Source organism: Brassica oleracea, chromosome C3 (genome assembly GCF_000695525.1).
Source record: "Brassica oleracea var. oleracea cultivar TO1000 chromosome C3, BOL, whole genome shotgun sequence".
In the NCBI taxonomy this organism is placed as follows: domain Eukaryota; kingdom Viridiplantae; phylum Streptophyta; class Magnoliopsida; order Brassicales; family Brassicaceae; genus Brassica; species Brassica oleracea.
In genome coordinates, this window is record NC_027750.1 from 13626693 (window position 1) to 13646647 (window position 19955).

The 19955-nt window shown below is 38.6% G+C and overlaps 7 protein-coding genes across 7 annotated transcripts; 3 read left to right on the forward strand and 4 right to left on the reverse strand.

Annotated features, from left to right (window-relative positions):
• Positions 1-2254: 2254 nt before the first annotated feature.
• On the reverse strand, positions 2255-3115 carry LOC106334291. Its single transcript, XM_013772600.1, has 2 exons — positions 2624-3115; positions 2255-2462 (listed from the first exon to the last, which is right to left on the reverse strand). Exons 1-2 carry the CDS (start codon positions 3092-3094, stop codon positions 2262-2264), a joined length of 672 nt encoding a protein of 223 aa, XP_013628054.1. The 5' UTR covers positions 3095-3115; the 3' UTR covers positions 2255-2261.
• A 1612-nt stretch (positions 3116-4727) lies between these two features.
• On the reverse strand, positions 4728-6272 carry LOC106329333. Its single transcript, XM_013767973.1, has 2 exons — positions 5687-6272; positions 4728-5490 (listed from the first exon to the last, which is right to left on the reverse strand). Exons 1-2 carry the CDS (start codon positions 6150-6152, stop codon positions 4925-4927), a joined length of 1032 nt encoding a protein of 343 aa, XP_013623427.1. The 5' UTR covers positions 6153-6272; the 3' UTR covers positions 4728-4924.
• Positions 6273-7218: 946 nt separating this feature from the next.
• On the forward strand, positions 7219-9285 carry LOC106336372 (E3 ubiquitin-protein ligase RING1-like). The gene is made up of 2 exons (XM_013775190.1): positions 7219-7418; positions 8064-9285. Exon 2 carries the CDS (start codon positions 8163-8165, stop codon positions 9072-9074), a length of 912 nt encoding a protein of 303 aa, XP_013630644.1. The 5' UTR covers positions 7219-7418; positions 8064-8162; the 3' UTR covers positions 9075-9285.
• A 1056-nt stretch (positions 9286-10341) lies between these two features.
• LOC106328127 (phosphatidylinositol 4-kinase gamma 1-like) lies at positions 10342-12555 on the forward strand. Its single transcript, XM_013766500.1, has 2 exons — positions 10342-10588; positions 10676-12555. The coding sequence occupies exon 2, from the start codon at positions 10792-10794 to the stop codon at positions 12379-12381; it is 1590 nt and encodes a 529-aa protein (XP_013621954.1). The 5' UTR covers positions 10342-10588; positions 10676-10791; the 3' UTR covers positions 12382-12555.
• Positions 12556-12683: 128 nt separating this feature from the next.
• On the reverse strand, positions 12684-15910 carry LOC106328126 (protein kinase and PP2C-like domain-containing protein). The gene is made up of 11 exons (XM_013766499.1): positions 15714-15910; positions 15516-15633; positions 15260-15426; positions 15112-15179; positions 14798-15021; positions 14603-14654; positions 13858-14404; positions 13691-13757; positions 13392-13611; positions 13112-13312; positions 12684-13034 (listed from the first exon to the last, which is right to left on the reverse strand). The coding sequence occupies exons 1-11, from the start codon at positions 15904-15906 to the stop codon at positions 12840-12842; spliced, it is 2052 nt and encodes a 683-aa protein (XP_013621953.1). The 5' UTR covers positions 15907-15910; the 3' UTR covers positions 12684-12839.
• A 151-nt stretch (positions 15911-16061) lies between these two features.
• On the forward strand, positions 16062-16817 carry LOC106329928 (cysteine proteinase inhibitor 3-like). The gene is made up of 3 exons (XM_013768525.1): positions 16062-16074; positions 16133-16329; positions 16419-16817. Exons 1-3 carry the CDS (start codon positions 16062-16064, stop codon positions 16599-16601), a joined length of 393 nt encoding a protein of 130 aa, XP_013623979.1. The 3' UTR covers positions 16602-16817.
• Positions 16818-16892: 75 nt separating this feature from the next.
• LOC106335822 (cytochrome P450 98A3) lies at positions 16893-19458 on the reverse strand. The gene is made up of 3 exons (XM_013774443.1): positions 18869-19458; positions 18005-18402; positions 16893-17679 (listed from the first exon to the last, which is right to left on the reverse strand). Exons 1-3 carry the CDS (start codon positions 19350-19352, stop codon positions 17035-17037), a joined length of 1527 nt encoding a protein of 508 aa, XP_013629897.1. The 5' UTR covers positions 19353-19458; the 3' UTR covers positions 16893-17034.
• Positions 19459-19955: the final 497 nt, after the last annotated feature.

The following is a 19955-nucleotide window of genomic DNA, read 5'->3' on the forward strand; positions in this document are numbered from 1 at the left end:
CCCCCCCCTCTCAAAAAAAAAGAGCTCAGATGTATCAAATCCTGAAGGACCCTGCAGACAGGTGCTTATGGTTGTAAAGGCTCCTGCAGTAGTTAGCACCTCTGGTTGCGTAATGAAAAAGATGAAGCATAGTTAGTTTCTCGGTCCTGGAATCAGGGATCCAGTTTATAAAGACAGAACCAACCGAGATAAGTCGGATTCATGCTCCTACTACTCTATAAAGCTCTGTAAATAAAAATTTCTATGTGATATTAGATTTAGTGAAACTGCATACCGATTGAGTTCATTGCACATTTGCTACTTCCAGTGAAAAAACCAGCGTTATTATTGCTTGGGACTATATACATAGAGCTATATGTCAAGATTCATCCCCATCAGTTTGCTTATAAACATCATGTTTTGAAAATTTTCTAACAACACCATATAGAAAGTAATTAACAGTTTGATCAAATTACCTAAGAAACCAAATGGGACCTCTTATCATATCAAATACATAAATAGTCTACAAAGTTTCAGATAATCCACAAGCCTTATATTATTATTCAGGACTCAGGAATGTGTACTAATGAAGGGTAAATGGAAATTGAGATATTTGGGAGAGATAAGTCGAATCTTCCTGACCAGAGCCGGGTTGGACATATTTATTTGAAACATTTGAACGAGGCCCTCACTTTATAAGCCCCGCTTTAAAAAAAATCTATATATGTATATATAGTTTTGATATAATAGTATTCATATTTCTTTTTGTCGATGTAATAGTATACATATTAATTAGAAAAGTAGATAAAACTGTCATTTATAAAATTTTAGTTTATAGAAATGATTATAAAATATTTGATAAATTTTATATTAGTACTGATATTTGAATCTATTTTATACTCAAAATATTCTTTTTAAAGAAACTTGCAAATTTATAAATTAATAATACATAATTCATAAAAGGATTTTATTTTGGGTAGGGCTTCAACATATAGTCCGGTCCCACGCCCCCATCTAATTTTTTTTTTCTTTAGCAAATACTATAAAATCTATAGAAATGGCCCCAACCCAAAATTTAAGTATATCTAGATTTTGATCCGCGCTTAAAAAAACGCGGATTTATTTTTGAAATTAAATAAATACTTACATAAAATATTATATAAATTTAAACACAATTTATCCGAAACCGCGAATCAAATTGAAAAAACCAAAACCAAAATTGAACTAAATTCCATAAATAACCGACCAGATCAAATATATTTGGAACCGATAGTAGCAATGTTTTATTTAAGTTATAAGTAATGTTTTCTATCCAGTTTGGATCCGCGGTAGAACCGATAAATTTGGTGGCAATATATAATATGGACTAGTCTATATCATTCATGTAGCATTCTAAATTTGGTGGCCGTTTTAACATTTTAGTTTAAATGCCTATACATTATTTTGTTTGTATAATACTATAAATACATATTTTCATTCAAAGTGTGTGAGTTGTTCTTTTGGTATAATCTAATATAAAAGGGATTTTAAAATGATATGAGTATTTAGTTAGTATTAATATTATAAAGTAGAGAACTTGCGTTTTCTTTAGTGAAATTTAATAAAGATATGGATTGTCAGCTATAATGAAATTGAATTTTTCTTATCCTATATATATATCTTAGTCACCTTATAATGATACACAAGATTTTGATTATAAGGTGTTGTTACGGTTGGTAACCAATAATAAATTGAATATGTGGCGAAAATATTAATTGGAATACATAATTTAGGCTCAAGGCTTTAAGTCGACAACAAACTTTTTAAATTTAAAATTTCAGTACCAATTGAAATTGTTATTATTTGTTTAGTGTCCAAAAATATATAATGATGCAAATATTTAGGAATAAATCAACAAATGACGGTCGGCATATATATATAGTGTAAGTGGTCTAATTTGCATTACCCATTTTATATTTAATGAATTTTTAATTGTTAGACAAAATCATAACGACACAAAAAAATAAAATTCCTAAATAGAATAAGGGCAAATCTAAAAAAGATCTTGTTTTAATTGTATTGATTAGATGAAACAAATATAGTTATACCATTAATTTGTTAAGTATTGACTAAATTATTTTTAGAAAAATATAAGGTAACATATTATTAGTAGAAATTTAAGGTAAGACCAAAATATTATTAGTTAATGAAAATGTCCAATAACCCTGCATAAGTAGATTTTTTAAGGATTTTTTCCCTTTTAATAGTATTGATGAAGAATTGTTTTGCGCCCCCAACAAAATTTAGGTTGCTGCACTAGTGGAGGAGGATAGTAAGGTTGTTGCGTTTGGATTAGGCATTGGGAAGTAGTGGTTATCTGGCGGGAGTGAGAATGAGTTTGAACTGTTTGGCTGGTTCAATGTAGCAAATGTCTGCTGTGATGAACCGGCCATGTCGTTTTGCCCTGAAAAGTTATAACGGGAGTTGGTAGAGATTGATGACTCCTCCTGCACAAGAGAAGAAGAAGAACAACAAAAACAAGAAGGATTAGTATTCTCTTTTAAGACAAACCCAGACTTTAATAGTGAGCTTGTCGATACAAGGGTTCAAACTTTTAATCAGGGTTTAGTGTCTCATGGTCCAGGCAGTATCATAGTTAAGAGACATTACCAGCAGAACCTTCAAAGTCTTGTCTTTCAGCAGCTATACGAATCGACACATTAACAGACCCTTGAGGCTTACTTGAGTTCTCTTTCGTGAGCTGACAGCTTATGGTTTCCTCAAAAACAGAACCAGAAGAACTCTTCTGGTTCTTATACTTAGTAAAAAACTCTTTCAAGGGAACAAAAACAGAGCCATGAAACTTCTTCGTTAAGAAGATTGGTTTTCTGCTATAAACCTCAGCGTACAAGGCATGAATCATTGAATTATCATCATCGTCGAGTGAAGTAATGACCCTTGTTCTCCAATGAGGGTTGTCTGATCTTGAAGCACTGACGGTCGTGCAAAACTTGTTTTTTGGATCGATCCATCCAACGGCGTGCAATTGGTGTTTCAGTAGTGAGCATCCGAATCCGGGTCCGATGCGGAGTCCTCTTGCTGATATCAAACAGATTTCGATAAAGGTTTCGCCCATTTGGTTTGGATTTGAGGTGACGAGAAGGTATAAAGTTTGGAGCTTTTTTTTATAAATCTTGGATTTGAGGTAACTAGAAGGTATAAAGTTCGAAATGATGTCACAACTTGATATCTTCTTATACAGAAGGTTTAGATAAGTAGTAATCTCATCATTAGGTAATATATATCTAGATAACTCCTAAATATTCTATCAAATCTTAATCCGTGACTCCTATATAGAAACCATGACTCATAATACTAGGAAAACTTGTGACTCAAGTTTTCTTCAAACTTAAGTCAACAGTTTGTCGAGACTCAAAATATACTAACATACTTTTCATCACAATTTGATATCTTCTTATATAGAAAGTTCGGATAGTTACTAATCTTATCATTAGGTAATATATATTTAGATAACACCTAAATATTCTATCTAATCCTAATCCATGACTAGGTATGATAAACTTGTGACCTCAAGCTTTCTTCATACTTAAGTCAACTGTTTATAGATACTCAAAATATACTAACGTACTTGTGTGTCCTAAACTGATTGATTACGCGAAAAGTTAATTTTTGATAATCAATATTTTAAATCTAATCAAATTCATTTGCATTAAAGTCAAGCAAGTACAATTTTAAATGTGGTTTTTACTTAGTTTTACTTTTACCCAACCAAATGTATGATTCTTAAGGTGAGGGGAAAAGATTCACGTCCATTCTTGAATTCTGGTTGCTTAAAACAATAATTCTACTGTTTAATTCAAATGTATGATTCTTAAGGTGAGGGGAAAAGATTCACGTCCATTCTTGAATTCTGGTTGCTTAAAACAATAATTCTACTGTTTACTTTGTTAGTAATGCTATGATGAGATTAATCAAGTGCGTCGTTACTCAGTTTTGCCTTCGTCCCAACGGCCAGGGGAATGAATCCTTCCACCAAATATAAACGACGAGCGGTTTTATATCTAGTCTAAGAAACGGCACACATGTAAAATCTAGCTTATTGGTGGTTAAAGAGCCAATAGCTTGCGGCCCACGTAGGCTCAAAACAAACATTGTAAAACCTTTGCTGTATGGAGTATTGATCTCACTCAAAAACTTTCTTGCTTTACTTTTGTGTCTAGGTGCTTATGATAGTCCCAGAATCTTTTGTTGTTTCAGTTTTGTTTCATCTGAATGAAACTCGAGCAAAACCAAGAGGATTGTGTTGCCTTTCTCATCACTCAAATACATCTGTTCTGGCTTTGCTTTGGTCTTCTTCATCTTGGAGAGATTCGAGTTGAACATTTTGGCTGTACTATGGTACAAACCATACATGCCCATGATGCATGCGTAGACGGTTGCTATCACCAGCATGGATGGAATTTATCATAAGCCCATTCTGATTTCTTGTAGAAAATTTCACGTCATCGTGTATATATGATAATTACCCTCAGATCTCTCCTCAATGTTTATTCATTATTTTTTTTGCTTGGGGCCGCTAGAATTTATCGGATTCATGCTCCTACCACTCCACAAAGCTCTGTAAATAACAATGTCTACGTGAAATAGATTTGGTGAGACTGCATACGATATAATTCATTTCACATTTGCCAATTCCAGTGAAGGACCTGCATTATTATTGCTCGTGACTATGTACATAGAGCTCTACATATCAAGATTCATCCCCCATTAGTTTTGCTTATAAACATCATGTAAATGTTCAAACAACACCATCTAGAAAGTTTGATGGAATGACCTCTTATCATATCAATTACATATATAGTCTTATAAAGTCTCACAAGTCACAAGCCATGCCGATCAAGTTGTAGCCACTTTTCATATTATTATTCAGGAGTCAGGAGTGTGCTCAAAATGGAGGATCAATGGAAATGGAGCCATTTGGGATGGAGACATTTGGGAGAGAGATATTTGGGATGGAGACATTTGGGAGAGATAAGCTGGTAGGTAAGTCGAATCCTCCTGATAGATAGTCCCTGCCATAGAAAGCTGCAGCAGCTCCAACTATTGCACCAGCTCCCAGTCCTGCAGAACCCCCTGGTCCAGGCCTTGTATACCCTCTTCCTGCTCCTCCAGATGATGATGATGATGGAATGTTCACAGCGTTCTCCGACCTCGGTATGTATGAAGGCATGTAGCCTGCGTTAGAAGTTGCTGGTGGTGGAGGAGGATAGTAAGGTTGATGCATTGGTGGAGGAGGAGGATAGTAAGGTTGCTGCATTTGTGGGGAAGCGTTGTTCGTTAGAGGATTAGGCATTGGGGAGTGGTGCTTATCTGGCTGGACTGAGAATGGCTTTGGATTGCTTGGCTGGTTCAATGAAGCAAAGGGATGCTGCGATGAACCGGACATGTAGTTTTGCCCTGAAGTGTTGTTATAACCGGAGTTGTTAGAGAGCATGACTCCTCCAAAATCTCCTGCACAAGAGAATAAGAAGAACAATGATGAGTGTTCTCAGCAAAGTTGCTGTCTTTCAATACATTGATCCCAATAGACACATACCCATTTACACTTAGTTCATTTTAGCAAGCTTCTATGTAGAAAGGTTCAAACTTTCAATCAGGGTTAACTGTCTCATGGTCCAAACTAAAATAGTTTCAGAGAGACATTTACCAGTAAAACCACCAAAGTCTTGTCTTTCAGCAGATACACGAATCGAAACATCAACAAAACCTTGAGCCTTACTTGAGTTCACCTTCCTAAGCTGATAGCTTCCGGTTTCCTCAACAACCGAACTCTGTTTCTTATACTTAGCAAGAAACTCCTTCAAGGAGACAGTAGCAGAGCCATGAAGCTTCTTCCTCAAGAAGATTGGTTCTCTGCTATAAACCTCAACGTGCAAGGCCTGAATCTTGGAATCATCATCATCATCATCACCGTCGTCGAGTAAAGCAGCGAACTTTGTTCTCCAAAGAGGGTTGTCTGATCTCGAAGCGTCGATGGTCGTGCAATACTTGGATTCTGGATCGATCCATCCGACGGCGTACCATTGGTGTTTCAGCAGCGAGGAGCCGAATCCGGTTCCGACGCGGAGTCCTCTTGCTGATATCAAACAGATTTCGATTAGGGTTTTCCCCATTGATTGATTCGAGGTTACGAGAAGGTATATAAAGTTTGCAACTTTTTTAGAAATCTTAAGGGTTGAGTTCTTTGTTTCCACAATAGAGCTGAGAGTGTGAAAGAGTAAAGGGGAAACGAAACTTCGGACACCGCTTAGTAACAACGAGGATGACTGACATGATCATAACTTTTTTGACGTCATTATTCAGCTAAGAAATTATTCAGCTAAAACTAAAAATATTTTGATGAAAAACTCTCCCACAAATTCTCGGGCCAGGGATGGTTTTGCAGAAACATGAGATAAGAAAAAAAAAAAAGATGATGGGGCGATGAATCTTCGAATAAGCTTATCAACTTTACATGCAGAATGTGAAGTCTTGATGCGGGCTATTGAGTGTATGAAGACCTTCGACTATTTAGACGTAGTTTTTGCACCATATTATTTTTAATTGGTGAAGATGATGTCCTCACCTGACGAATGGTCAGTTTTTGCTACACATTTGGAGGAGTTTCGACGCAGTGATAGTTTCTTTCATTCTTTCAAAATTCGACATATACCAAAAGCAACTAATCTAAGGGCGGACAAGCTTCCACGAGGTGCTCAGAGTTCCCCTACAATTGTGTTCTATGTTGATTTAATACCACTGGTTTGATTTTCCGAACCGGTAGGTCTTTTATTATAGTTTAATTACTGTTGTAAAAAAAAAAACTCTCCAACAAAAAAAATTTCACAAGTGATAATTTATATAAATGTTTTGACTCATCCATTTATTATTATTTTTTTAACACACCATTGATAATGTTTTTATATGTATCAAAAATTAAATTTTATATTAAAAATGTTCTCCAACTTAAAATGATTAAGATTAAATTCCTTTATTAGTACAGTAATTGTCTAATGCTTGAACTCCCTATAAAACTTGGATTAAAATTTGAATTGTTACTCCAAAACCATACAAGTGTCTTTTGACATCTGAATAATTTTGCATTGGAACTATAATGCAAAAAGCATACTTTCTTGAGAATATATATATATTTTTTATTGGCATGAATCGCCAAAATAAAAAGTTTATATTAGTGGACAAGTGAAGAGGTGGGGTCATACAGTGAGTTCGCAGTGGGTTAATTAATTACACAGAAACGAAAGAGATTCTTCCAGAGTCGTTCCTCTACGTCTTCGTCTTCGTCTTCTCCTTCTTCTTCCCCCCCAAATCCTCTCGCTAGGGTTTCTCCTCTGTCTTCCAGATCCTCCACCTCCCAATATTTACCTCTTCCAGATGACGAGGTAATCTCTATTCTGATTGAACTCAAAGTATCCGTTGTCTCGCATCTTAGATTGCCTATCGGGTAGTTTACTTGTCCTTCTTCTGATGCGTTCTCCGTGGTCAGAACCTGGCTTCTTGTCTTGATTTTTATGTAGTTCTGAAACTCGTTTGATTTTATCCGTTCTGACATCTGTTGACTTGTCCTTTCATTCATTGTCTCACTCTGGTTTTAAGTTGTAGCTAGAGAAGGTGTTTGCTTCAGGTTCCGAGTTTTATATTCATCGGTTTGGATTGGCTTATATATATATATATATATATATAGTCTTATATCCAAATTCCGACAAAAGCTTAAAACTTTATGTTCTGTCTTTTGTGTGTTTAATTAGCAGATAAGACTTTGTAGTGCCTGTTCGGTTCATGGTTGAGTGATATATGCTTTATATACCATTATAAAGTCTGAGTTTTATCAAAGATTCAAACTTGGAAATATAGTGTTGAGGCAAACACTTATCTTGATCTCTCTATTTATTGAAGGATTACCCATAATTACATTTTGTAACGTGCAATGAATTTGATGTAAAGGTTGGAACTTTCCCAAGAGTCTTTGGACTGTTTACTTGGCAATATGTGGATAAGTGATAACCAACTTGTACTCGCTTTTGCAGGCTTATCACTGAGATCTGTCAAATGAGCTAACTTCTAAGGGATTCAAGAAGAGTATTTAGCTGTTGTGTTCTTGTTAGGAAACTTACGACAGTTAGAAAATGTCAAGCGGTGGAAACACCCACTGGTGCCATAGATGCCAGCGTGCTGTCCGGCTACACGGACGAGACCCTGTATGTTCTTATTGTGGAGGTGGTTTTGTTGAACTGCTTGAACTCCCTCAAGCCAGCCCATTTGGTATGTTCAGATCTCACAGGGACGTCGTGGAACGTGATCCTACTTTTGATCTCATGGATGCTTTCTCCGACTTTATGAGGAACCGAGAAACCAGAGCAAGATCCATCAGCTCTGGTCCTGAGAACTTTCCCGGTCTGGCTCCTCTCTTAATCTTTGGTGGTCAGGTTCCTTACAGACTATCTGGAATCGAATCCCTCTTCAACGGCGGCTCGCCTGGCATCGGCATCACACGTGGTAACCACACTGGTGACTACTTCTTCGGTCCTGGTCTTGAAGAGCTCTTTGAGCAGCTTTCAGCTGGGACTACTACTCGCAGCGGACCACCACCTGCTCCTAGATCTTCAATAGATGCATTGCCTACCATCAAGATCGCTCAGAGGCATCTTAGGTCTTCGGACTCCAACTGTGCTGTGTGCAAAGACGAATTTGAATTGGGAGCAGAAGCGAAACAGATGCCTTGTAACCATATCTATCATTCTGACTGCATTGTCCCGTGGCTGGTTCAGCATAACTCATGCCCGGTCTGTCGCCAAGAGCTGCCGTCAGCTACAAGTAGTCAAAACAGAACCACCACCAGAAACAACAGAAGTAGTAGCAATGAAAGGAGGAGTCCTTTCTCTTCCTTCTGGCCATTTCGTTCGTCTGGTTCAACCTCAAACTCTACTCACAACCGCGGAAGCAGCGCAAGTAACTCGGATGGAACCGATGAGAACCATAACTACCATCAACAGCAACAGTCACATATGGGTTACGGTGGGTGGCCTTTTGATTACTAAAGATGAAGTTAAAGTAAAAAGACTTTGGTCTCACTATGTGTTCTATGCCTTGTGTGCCCTTGAGCTTTCTACTCTTATCTCTCTCTTACTCTTGTCAACATAAATAATGGAGAAGTGTATCTTTTACTGTAGATTTTCTGCGTCTGTGTAAAACATGTGTCATCATTTTCTATATGCTTTATGTCAATGTTATTTGGTGGGTTTGATATAATATATCTTCGTAACTTCGTTACTATAAAAGAAACTCGTGTTGAGAAACTGACGGCGCGGAGCGATCGAACCATACAAGAAAACATCATGTGAGCACATGTACTTGCGTGTTGATCCTGTTGGTGATTTGTTGATTTTCACTTTAGGTTCTGTGGTTCTTGTGTTGTGTGGTTACTCCTACTTTCCTTCGGACAAGTAACATCATGTGAGCACATGTACCTTCAAAACTCATTTCCTAATCACGGTAGTATACTTCCCAAATCAAGAAGTCTGTTCTTTTTCCTTTGATTTTACATAGACTACTCTGATTAAAGGTCTTCTGATACAGCAAAAATGTTCTGAAGAGACTATACTGTTTCCAAGTTGGACTCACTTATGAAGGACGCAGAATTGAAATCAAGCATCAAGAACCTAAGTTTCGAGCAGCTGAAGATCTGTTCCTGCTTCTGGCTAGGATGATAACAACAAGAAACTAGGAGTTACAGCCAATAGTTGAACAAAGCCAAATCCCATGAATAAACAAGTCCTCTGATATCTAGTTACTATATCATTCCTCCACAAAATGTTGCTTATTAATCAAAACATTGTAAGCTGTCAACTCATTTGTTCATAAAGACCATAAGGCATAAAAACCATATGGGTTTGTTGTTAACTATCAAAAAATAAAATCTTGTTGTTACCTATCCATGGGTAGAGTTCACAAGGACTATAAAGGCATAAAAATTATATATATATATATGTGTTTTTTGTTATAAGAACTATAAGGCATACAATTTTACCAAAAAAAAACTATAAGGCATACAAACTATGTATTTGTAATTAACTAACTCAAAAAATCAAAATAGTATAAGCTCTCAACTCCTTTGTTCACAAGGACCATTAGACATACAAAAACTATGTATTTGTTGTTAACTATCCAAAATAAAATCTTCTGTTAGCTTGTTAGCTATTTTCGGTAAGTGACTATTTTTAGCAAAAACTCTCGTTTTCTTTTCTTTTATTTTATTTCCTCAGAGGAACGCGGTGAAACCTGTAACGTACCAAACAAGAAAGACATTTATAGCATTACACAAACAGATTTAGATGCAAAGGGTTGAAGAAAGAGAAAAATCAAAAAAGGAAAAAAAAAAGAAAAAAGAAAAAAGAAAAAGGAGAAAGAAAGTATCGTTCGGAAGAGGGGAGTCTCAGGAGAAAAAACAAAAGAGATAAGTTTTTTTCCGGTGACAGTGTGTGTCGGCTTCTCTGAAGCTCCCTTCTGTTGTTTCAATCTTTCTCCGTTCTCTCTACTGAATGCCTTCATCAGGGTTTGTTTGATTTTACAATACCTTCTTCCTCAAGCAATCATTCTCTTCTTGTTGTTTTCTTAGGGTTTCCTTGTGATTATATTGCAGAAAATTGCGGTGATTCACACATAGGCACAATGGATTCAAGCGAAGCAAAGGACACACCATCTTGTGACTGTATAAAACGAGTTCTTTAGTTGTGTATATAAAAATTAGGTTTTGGTATGAATTGCTTGGCTACGACCTTAATCATCACCTGCAAGACTACATTGATCTCTGATATGGCCGTGGCTATTGATCCATTCAGTGACCAGTTCCCTTACTTCAACCGATCTTCACAAAGATGCAGACTCTTATCCCTAACCAACCTCGACTTCAACTTCCTCGGATCTAGCCTGGCGCAATCCTTAAATGGAATGTCTCAAGATGACAACATCCATAGAAGCGTCTCCTCTCCTTGCTTCTCCATAGCCGCCTCTGCTAATATGGAGGAAGACAAGAAAGCAACCGGTGCTCCACGGATTGAGATTCTTGGTGGACAGAGTGTTCCCACTGTCCGTGCCCTTGTGGCTGAGGTGACCATGGCTATTGTATCTGGAGCTCAGCCTTTGCTTTTACCAAGTGGCTTGGGAGGTGCTTATCTACTACAAACCGGTAAAGGTCATAACATAGCTGTGGCTAAACCGGTTGATGAGGAGCCTTTGGCCTTAAACAATCCTAAAAAGTCTGGAAGTTTGATGCTCGGACAACCGGGAATGAAACATTCTATACCTGTCGGTGAAACTGGTATCAGAGAGTTAGCTGCTTACCTTCTTGATTACCAAGGCTTCTCTAATGTCCCACCAACAGCTCTGGTTAGCATCTCGCATGTCCCGTTTCACGTCAGCGACGCCTTCTCCTTCTCCTCTTTTCCCTATAAGGTTGCTTCCTTGCAGCGGTTTGTGTGTCATGATTTTGATGCGGGAGAGTTAGGTCCAGGAAGCTTTACGGTCACCTCGGTTCATAGGATTGGGATACTTGATGTGAGAGTCTTGAACCTTGACAGGCACGCTGGGAACATGCTGGTGAAGAGTTGTGATCAAGACGAGCGTTATAACCGACTTGGAATCGCTGAGCTTGTCCCTATAGATCATGGTCTTTGCCTCCCTGAGTGTCTAGATGATCCTTACTTTGAGTGGCTAAACTGGCCTCAAGCTTTGGTTCCATTCACCGACACTGAGCTGCAGTATATATCCGATCTGGACCCTTTCAAAGACGCGGAGCTTCTGAGAAATGAACTACAGTCTTTGCCGGAATCTGCCATAAGGGTCCTCATTGTCTGCACGGTTTTCTTGAAACAAGCAGCAGCTGCAGGGCTCTGTCTCGCAGAGATAGGTGAGAAGATGACAAGGGATTTCTCTAGAGGTGAAGATAGTTTCAGTCTGTTGGAGACACTCTGCACCAAAGCGAAAGCAACTGTAGTAGTTGACAAAGGAAATGAAGTGAACGCGGAGCTCGAATGTGAAGTGGAGATAACAGAGGTCTTTCATGTATCTAAACCACCTTTGGCTCCAAAAGGGCCACGTGCAAACTCTATCCCTGCTTCAATGCTATCCTCACAGAACCAGCGGATTACTGTGAATGCAAAAGAAAAGAAGAGAGGAGGCACCATGAAGAGCAGGAGCCCACCGATGCGTGTGAACCATGCTGAATCAGAAGGTGTGTCTTTCGGGGACATGACAACAGTCGAATGGGACATGTTCCTGCAGAGCTTCCAGACACTTTTGCAAGATGCACTGAGCAAAGGGCCAGTGCCAAGATTAGGAAAACAATAATAAATAAAAAAAGACAGGAAAACAACTAACCAAAGAGATGAAATCTCAGGAGGTTAAATCTTATAGAGGTAACAAGTGTGCATTACTGCCAAGATGACCATAGTGCAGGGCTGTAGGCTAACTATTAATACCTTAGAAAGCATATGGATTCTGAGACGAGCATACTCAAGCCGTCCAACTCCATTATACTTCTTATTTTTCTTCTTTCTCATCCCTTATTGTATTACACACTGTTCTGAAACATTAAAGTACCATAAATTTCTAAATAAGAAAACACACAATCAATTGTAATAAAACTGATGTAATCAGGAATATATGCACTCAAGTTTCCCAGTGCTTTACATGTTCATATACTCCTTTAAAGAAAGAATTACACTTTGTACTTGTTGTTCTCAAGTTTCATGAAAAATAATTTATATGTAAGGAAGTTGCATCTAATACTGTGTAAGAACTGGCTACTAGTAAATCCTTTCAGCTGTAGATACTGGCCGCAGGAAGACAACAATGACTGTGATGTTATCACCACTACCACGTGCTGCAGCCTCGGTTGCTAATCTCTTGGAACACATTGAAGGTTCTTTTACAGTATCCCTGATTATACCAATAACTTCCTCATCGTTCATAACATCCCAGAGCCCGTCGCTCGCCATAACCTAACCAAGTCTTACCTATTATTTTTCCCAACTGACAAGTAATCAACCCAAAATATCATGACATAAAATTTTGTTACCAGAAACTCATCATCTGCTGATAGAATGGTCTCGCTGATCTCTGGTTCTGCGGTTACAGCTGGCTTTAGGTCATCATCTCCTATCGATCGGGTAACCTGAAGACCAGCAGGAGAAACTCTCCATGTGTCAACCTGCCATTCAATACGTCCACCTTCTCCAATCACACGATTTCTTTCTTCAATGCAGGTTGCAAGATGTGCCTGATAACATACGCCAGAGATGAGTTAGTGGTAAACGGCAATAAATTAGCACACTTCAGTAATGATAGTCCTATCTCACCTTACTTAGAGCAAAAGGACTGCCGGCACGGCATAAAATAGCCCTAGAGTCACCAACATTCGCAACGAAAATCTTATTGTCCACTAGGAGAGAGGCTATAGCGGTACAACCAGGATGCCAGTCTTTCTGACTCACTCTGTTTGTTTGTCGATGGGAGTGAAGTTCGTTTCTGAAAGCTAAATCAGTCCTGACAAATGCTTGTGACAGTGCCTCTTCAGCGCTGAAATGAAACATAGGAATGAGTTTTTGAACAAACCAAGCTGAAGAGCAAGTCGGAAAAGTTTGAGCTGAGCATTGACCTTGTGGAAGATAAGCTTTGAATTAATCCTGGCAAAGCTTTAGCAGAAAATTCAGCAGCTGCAGCACCTGCATGTCATTTAGTGTGCTATTATATACCCTGTTTGATGAATAACTGAATAATTTTGGATGTTTGATGCTTGCTGAGTTAAAAAGGTTGTTAGTATACCTCTGTGACCATCAAAGATAGCAAATAAGTGGATGTTTTCTTCATTACACATGTGGGGCATGAGGAAGTGTGTATCTTCCATGGATTCTCTTCTTCCACATGTTGCAAAAGATCCGCAGGAAACTATAGGGACATATCTTGAAGAGTGATCTGTTGAACTAGACCACGATTTCAGATCAGGGGCAGTGGAAAGAGACGATTTCTTGGATAAAGACTCCCCTTGACTGCACCAATTAATGTTGTCTCCATAATCTCTTGTTTTTTTAATTGCACCCCCATCTTTATCACTCCTGGAGAAAGAAGTTGCCTCAAGGAAATGACTTTGCTGTTTTTCTCTCTCTAGTTCCAAAAGTGATTCTAGTTCCACAACCACATCGTCTGAAGAAGGCCGCTTAGAAGGATCCGCTCCCCAGCAACTTTGTATAAGAGACAGCAAACTCTTCGGAACGTGCAATCCTGTTTCAGCAAGAGCAGATCGAAGACCAGAAGACACAATGGCAGCTGTAAGTTGCTGCTCTGTGTAATTCATCTCTAAAACAGTATGAGCCTGCCATCCAGATAGACACAGGGAATACTATGTAAAGAACATGAATGCGATTTTATGTACTCGAGCTACACATTAGCTATATTTATGAAGTTCAGGAGCCTGAATATAGTTATATCGAATATGTCAAGGCTTCTCAGGAGTATGGTCATGTCAAAATGGAGGAATGGTCATATCAAAATGGAGGAAAGATATTTTTACCTGAGCTTCTGCACGAAGATCAGTATATGGAACAACTCCAGATAAAAGCTCACTGCAATGTCAAAGGTGGAACATTACTTCAAAAGCAAAGATCTTTTAAGAAGAAAGCTAAACACACCGCAAACAAATTTAAGCATCTGAATAAAGAAATGAATGCAAGAAAGATTTAAATTTCTAGTCAAGACAAATTCTTACTTGATTAAAACCCCAAAGCTATAGATATCTGATTTCTCAGTATACATCTCTTTCCTTAGAATTTCAGGGGCCATGTAAATAAGTGTTCCAACCATATTCTTTTTGTGGAAACCACCGGTTGGCTTCCCAGACGATCTCCAGTTGTGTAGATTAACTTCTCGCAAATCCTTCCTGTATTCCGCTAAACCAAAGTCAGCAAGATATGGGGACAGCTTCTCGTCAAGCTGCATCAATAATCAAAAGCTTCCACATGAAATAAGCGTATAACAAGATATGAAGAACTCCAGATGATGGAAGAAGAGTATCATCATTACAAGAACATTAGCTGGTTTCACATCCCTATGAACAATCCCATTCTTGTGGAGATACTGCAATGCCTTAGCTGAAACATGAGTGATACAGACTTAGATTCATAAATGTATCCATTGAGAATCCATCATCACAAGGAGATAAGTCATATACCCAACTGAAGCGTGATCGTTAGCACTTGATCAACACTAGGAGACCACTCCTCCACGTGTAACTTCTCAGCTAAGCTCCCAGCCTCATAGAACTCAAAGAAAAACATGTAATTTGGAGGCTTGGCGTGTGCTGCCACTAGCTTAGCCACACCTGGATGATCAAGATTGCTTCACCAAATCCAAAGAAAAAAAATCAAACTTTGTGTTGAAATGTGGTAAAGTAAGAAACTTTTTCAAATGGGTCCAAAGAGATATACCATAAGAGCTGTAAATGCTTGTGGAACTTGTCTAGGTCATCGGAAGTAGATAAGATTGGCTTCTTCGCGGCGACTCTTCTGCCGTTGAGGGTCGCTTCGTAGACCACACTCTCTGATCCTGAAACACAATGCCCCACAACAATCGAATTCAGAACCGGAGGTAGACGGAGAGAGGGGTGAGAGAGAAGAAGCAGTTACCTCTAGCGATTGGGGAGAGAAGAGTGAAGGAAGAAGGAGAGAGGTGAAGAGGAATCGATTCACTGGTGCAGCATCCTCTAATGCAGGTGTTTGGTTCCACGATTTCCATCGCCATTTTTATCGGTGCCGGAAGAACGAAGCTCAATGGTGATCGATCCAGTGGTGATGACGACAATCGATTGAGAAAATGCATGCCGTTTCTTGTGAATAAGACACAGACAAATCGTGCCGTTTTTGTTGGTTTTCTTATCTTTTTGACTTTTCAATAAACGAGGAAAATCCCTTACCAGTTTAGGTGGCTACGCGTGTCATTCATCCCGTGACTTGTCACTTTCCTTCCTTAACACCATGATTAACCAGGGTTGTTATAATAGAGTTCTTACGAAAAGTCAAGAAACAATTTCTTAACTTCTGGTAAGAACTGGTTAATCATGCTCTAAGATTGTCCCTTCTTCTCTGTGGAATAATTCAGTTAGGGTTTTGCAGATCAGAAGAGAAAAGCCTCCAGAAGACGATGATGATGCTAGGAGGCGTTCATAATCTCCGAGGAAACCAGAACAGTGGAGTGATCGAGAGTCTCGCTCGATTTGCCATACAAGAGCATAACAACAGAGAGGTCTTTGATGATTCCTCTGTTTTTTGGTTATAGATCCTAAGGAAATTTATGACAAGAATCTTTGTCTGATTGTTTCCGGGTAAGTGCAGAACAAGGTTCTTGAGTTCAAGAAGATTGTTAAGGCAAGAGAACAAGTAGTTGCAGGAAAGATGTACCACTTAACCCTAGAAGCAAACGAAGGTGGCAAGACTAAGAACTTCGAAGCCAAAGTCTGGGTGAAGCCATGGATGAACTTCAAGCAGTTGCAAGAGTTTAAGGAGTCCTCCTCTTGAAGTTCCCTTCTTCAAAGGTAATTCAAATGTTTCTGTTAATTCTCTAGAATAAATAAGCCTAAGATAGCTTTGTTCCAGACCAGTGTGTGCATAAGAAGAAACCTGAAGTTAATGTAAATATGTAATAAAAAAAAAACTTGTTCTGTTTTCATGAAATTTGCTTTATGTATATGGCTTGTCTGTTTATTCATTAGGCATTCGGTTCGGATCGGGTTTTCCGGATTCAGCCTCCTAAGGCCATTGGGGTTTTATATATGTTCGGGTCGGGTTTGATTAATAATACAAAGATCATTAAACTCAATGACAAATGACAACAACTAATCTCATCAAAAGTATTAGATGATAAAACCTCAAAAGAAACAAGTATACAAGAAATACAGCAAGACCATAAGCATTACTGGCAGCAACAGCAGAAGTACGAAGACAGAGACATTTACATTTCATAAGGCACACGTTTATACAGATCAGAAGGCAACCGAGGCGTTGCCACGGCTTGAACAGGAACACGCATGTAAGTAACGAGTCCAGGGTTTTCAGACATGTCAATCTCATCTGCTTTAGTCCCTTGAGGCGGTGTCCAAACGAAATGGTGAAGCAAATGACTCATCATAGACGTCACCAGGTTAATCCCAAGTTGTGCACCGGGACAAACCCTTCTTCCTGCTCCGAACGGAAGCAGCCTAAAATCATGACCTTTCATGTCAACATCTTCTTCCAAGAACCTCTCTGGTCTAAACTCTAATGGGTTTTTCCACACGGCCGGATCTCTAGCCACCGCCCAAACGTTCACATGGACGTTTGAGCCTTTGGGAATGTCGTAGCCTCCGATCTTGACGTGTGCGTTGGATCTGTGAGGAAGCATTAGAGGCGTTGGAGGGTGGAGTCTGAATGATTCTTTAACCACGCATTGGAGGTAGGGTAAGCGTGAGAAGTCTGGCTCGGTTAAGACCCGGTCTAGTCCAACAACTCTGTCGAATTCTTCTTGTACCTTTTGTTGCACCCTTGGATTCTTGATCATCTCTGCCATGGCCCATTCTGCTGTTATAGCTGTTGTGTCCATCCCCGCTGTGATCATATCCTGCACATGCACACACATACCATTTACCAAACGTGAGCAACAAGTAATCTACATTAATCAAAGGGTTTAAATGGTTGCAGCGCCTATCACTGTCCTATGCAATTGAAACATTATTTCAAAACCCCAAAATTTAAAAGATAATTTATATAAATATACGTTCCCAAATTATTAAAATTACTACTAAATTGCCTATATCCTTCAAAATATAGTTTAAATGGTCCATACCGTTCTATATAGCGGTTAGATATGCACCGTCTTAACAACTATTCAAGCCTAAAGATTCAAAAGTATTTCAATTTTTTTTTATATAAGCACTATAACGTACCCATAGAAGACCAATGATGGTGTCTTCACTAAGATCATACTGATCCTTTAACGTAAGCAACGCATCAACGAAATGCTGCTTAGCTCCACTAGACTTTTGACGGGCCAAAGTGTGTTCCTCCATGATAGCTCGCGTGAGGATATCACGGCGAGCTCCGTGCTTAGCAAAAGCCTTCTCATCGGCTGGAAACATCCACCGGAGCCAGGGGATGTGTTCAGCTATCGACAGTGAAGCACCTATCTTTAGACCGTTGGATACAATGGCCTTGAACTCAAGCCCTTGCTCGTCCATCACACCTTCTGCGTTCACAAAACGCTTCCCAAACGCTAGCCGCGTTATGTTGTTGAACGCAACCGCTCCTAAGTACTTCCTCAGTTGTAATCCTTTCACTCTGTTCTCTGAGGAAAATAAATTCAGTATAGAAAAATCATTATTTTAAACAAATAGAAATTGAACAGAACATTTAATCCTTAAGTTTACAATTAACTATTATTATCTATAATGCATTAAAAATTAAAAACTGAAACAACTTTAGAAATACTTATCTTTAAGAAACATAAGGAGTTTTCTTTTTTTGAACATCATAAGGAGTATATATAAATATATAAATCAGGTGCACACATTAATAATGCCATAATTAGATTATTAATATAAATCAGAGTGTATACATTAATAATGCCATAACTAGATTATTTATTAATATAAATCATACTATTCAAAAATAAAGTCAACATAAATAAATATGACGTTGATCACAAGAAAAATAGGGCATAAACATTTACTCATTTCTGACGCTAAAGAGTAAAGGTAACGCGTGGCTTACAATATTTCCACACAAACCATATCTAAAAAAAGACTACGTACCAGGAAGGTTACAGTCTCTAAAGACGGACTCGACCATGGCAGTGACCTCATCTTCACGGATAGGTCTAAGAGACTCGAGTCTTTTTGGTGTGAAGAGCTCAAGCGTGCACACTTTTCTAACCTTCACGTAGTGGGGACCATAATCAGCCCATATCAGATCCTGACCGTTGCGGCTGAATGCTTCTGTGGATCTGTTCCGGTGACGGTCGGCGAGTTTCTGGTCGTGCTCTTTGAGGACTTCTTTGGCTAGCTCGGCGCTTGATACGACCACGTTTAAGATAGAACCGATCCAGACCGATATGATTGGTCCGTAGGTTTGAGCCCACTCATAGTAGCATCTGAACCGGACAGGTTTTATGTCGTAGAGGTTACCGACGATAGGCTTAGGTCGTGGGCCTGGTGGGAGCTTGAATCTCAGACGTTGGATAAGGTTGTATGAGACGACGGCAGCGACAATCGCCGCCGCTATAAGAAACCACGACATGGGGGTTGTTGAACTTGTATTGTTGTTCGAAAAAAGATGAAAAGTGTAAATCGAATTCACTTCTAGAATTCTAGGTGGGTGTGGTCGAGACTTTGGTTTATATTAGGGTGGGGGTTGGTGAACCGATTTATTTTGTTTGTTTTAAAGTAATAAATATGGATATATTTATTGTTCTTAGCAAACTACAAAATATGGAAATAAATCGCAAAGGTTCTGGGCAAAATAATTACACTGTTATAAAAAGAACTGAAATTTTATTATATCGCAGGAATTTAAATAAGGAAATATTTTATACCCTTAGGAAGAAGATAACACTGATAACAAGAAAGGATGTGTTATTGAAAGAGAAGGATGGTGTGTAATACAATGAACGAAGAACGTTCGTATATATAGAAAGAAATTCACTGTGCAAATAGTGCAACGGACCCTATATCTTTTATATTTTCTACAAACGCGGCTGCTCCTTTTTCTTGACTTTCATAACACTCCCCTTGGGGGCCGGTGTCACTATCCGCTCTCGCTTAACGTCTTTGTTGCCTCGTTAAAAACTTTTATAAGGAAAACCCAATGGGAAAAATCATAGTAAGGTAAAAAGAGTACAAC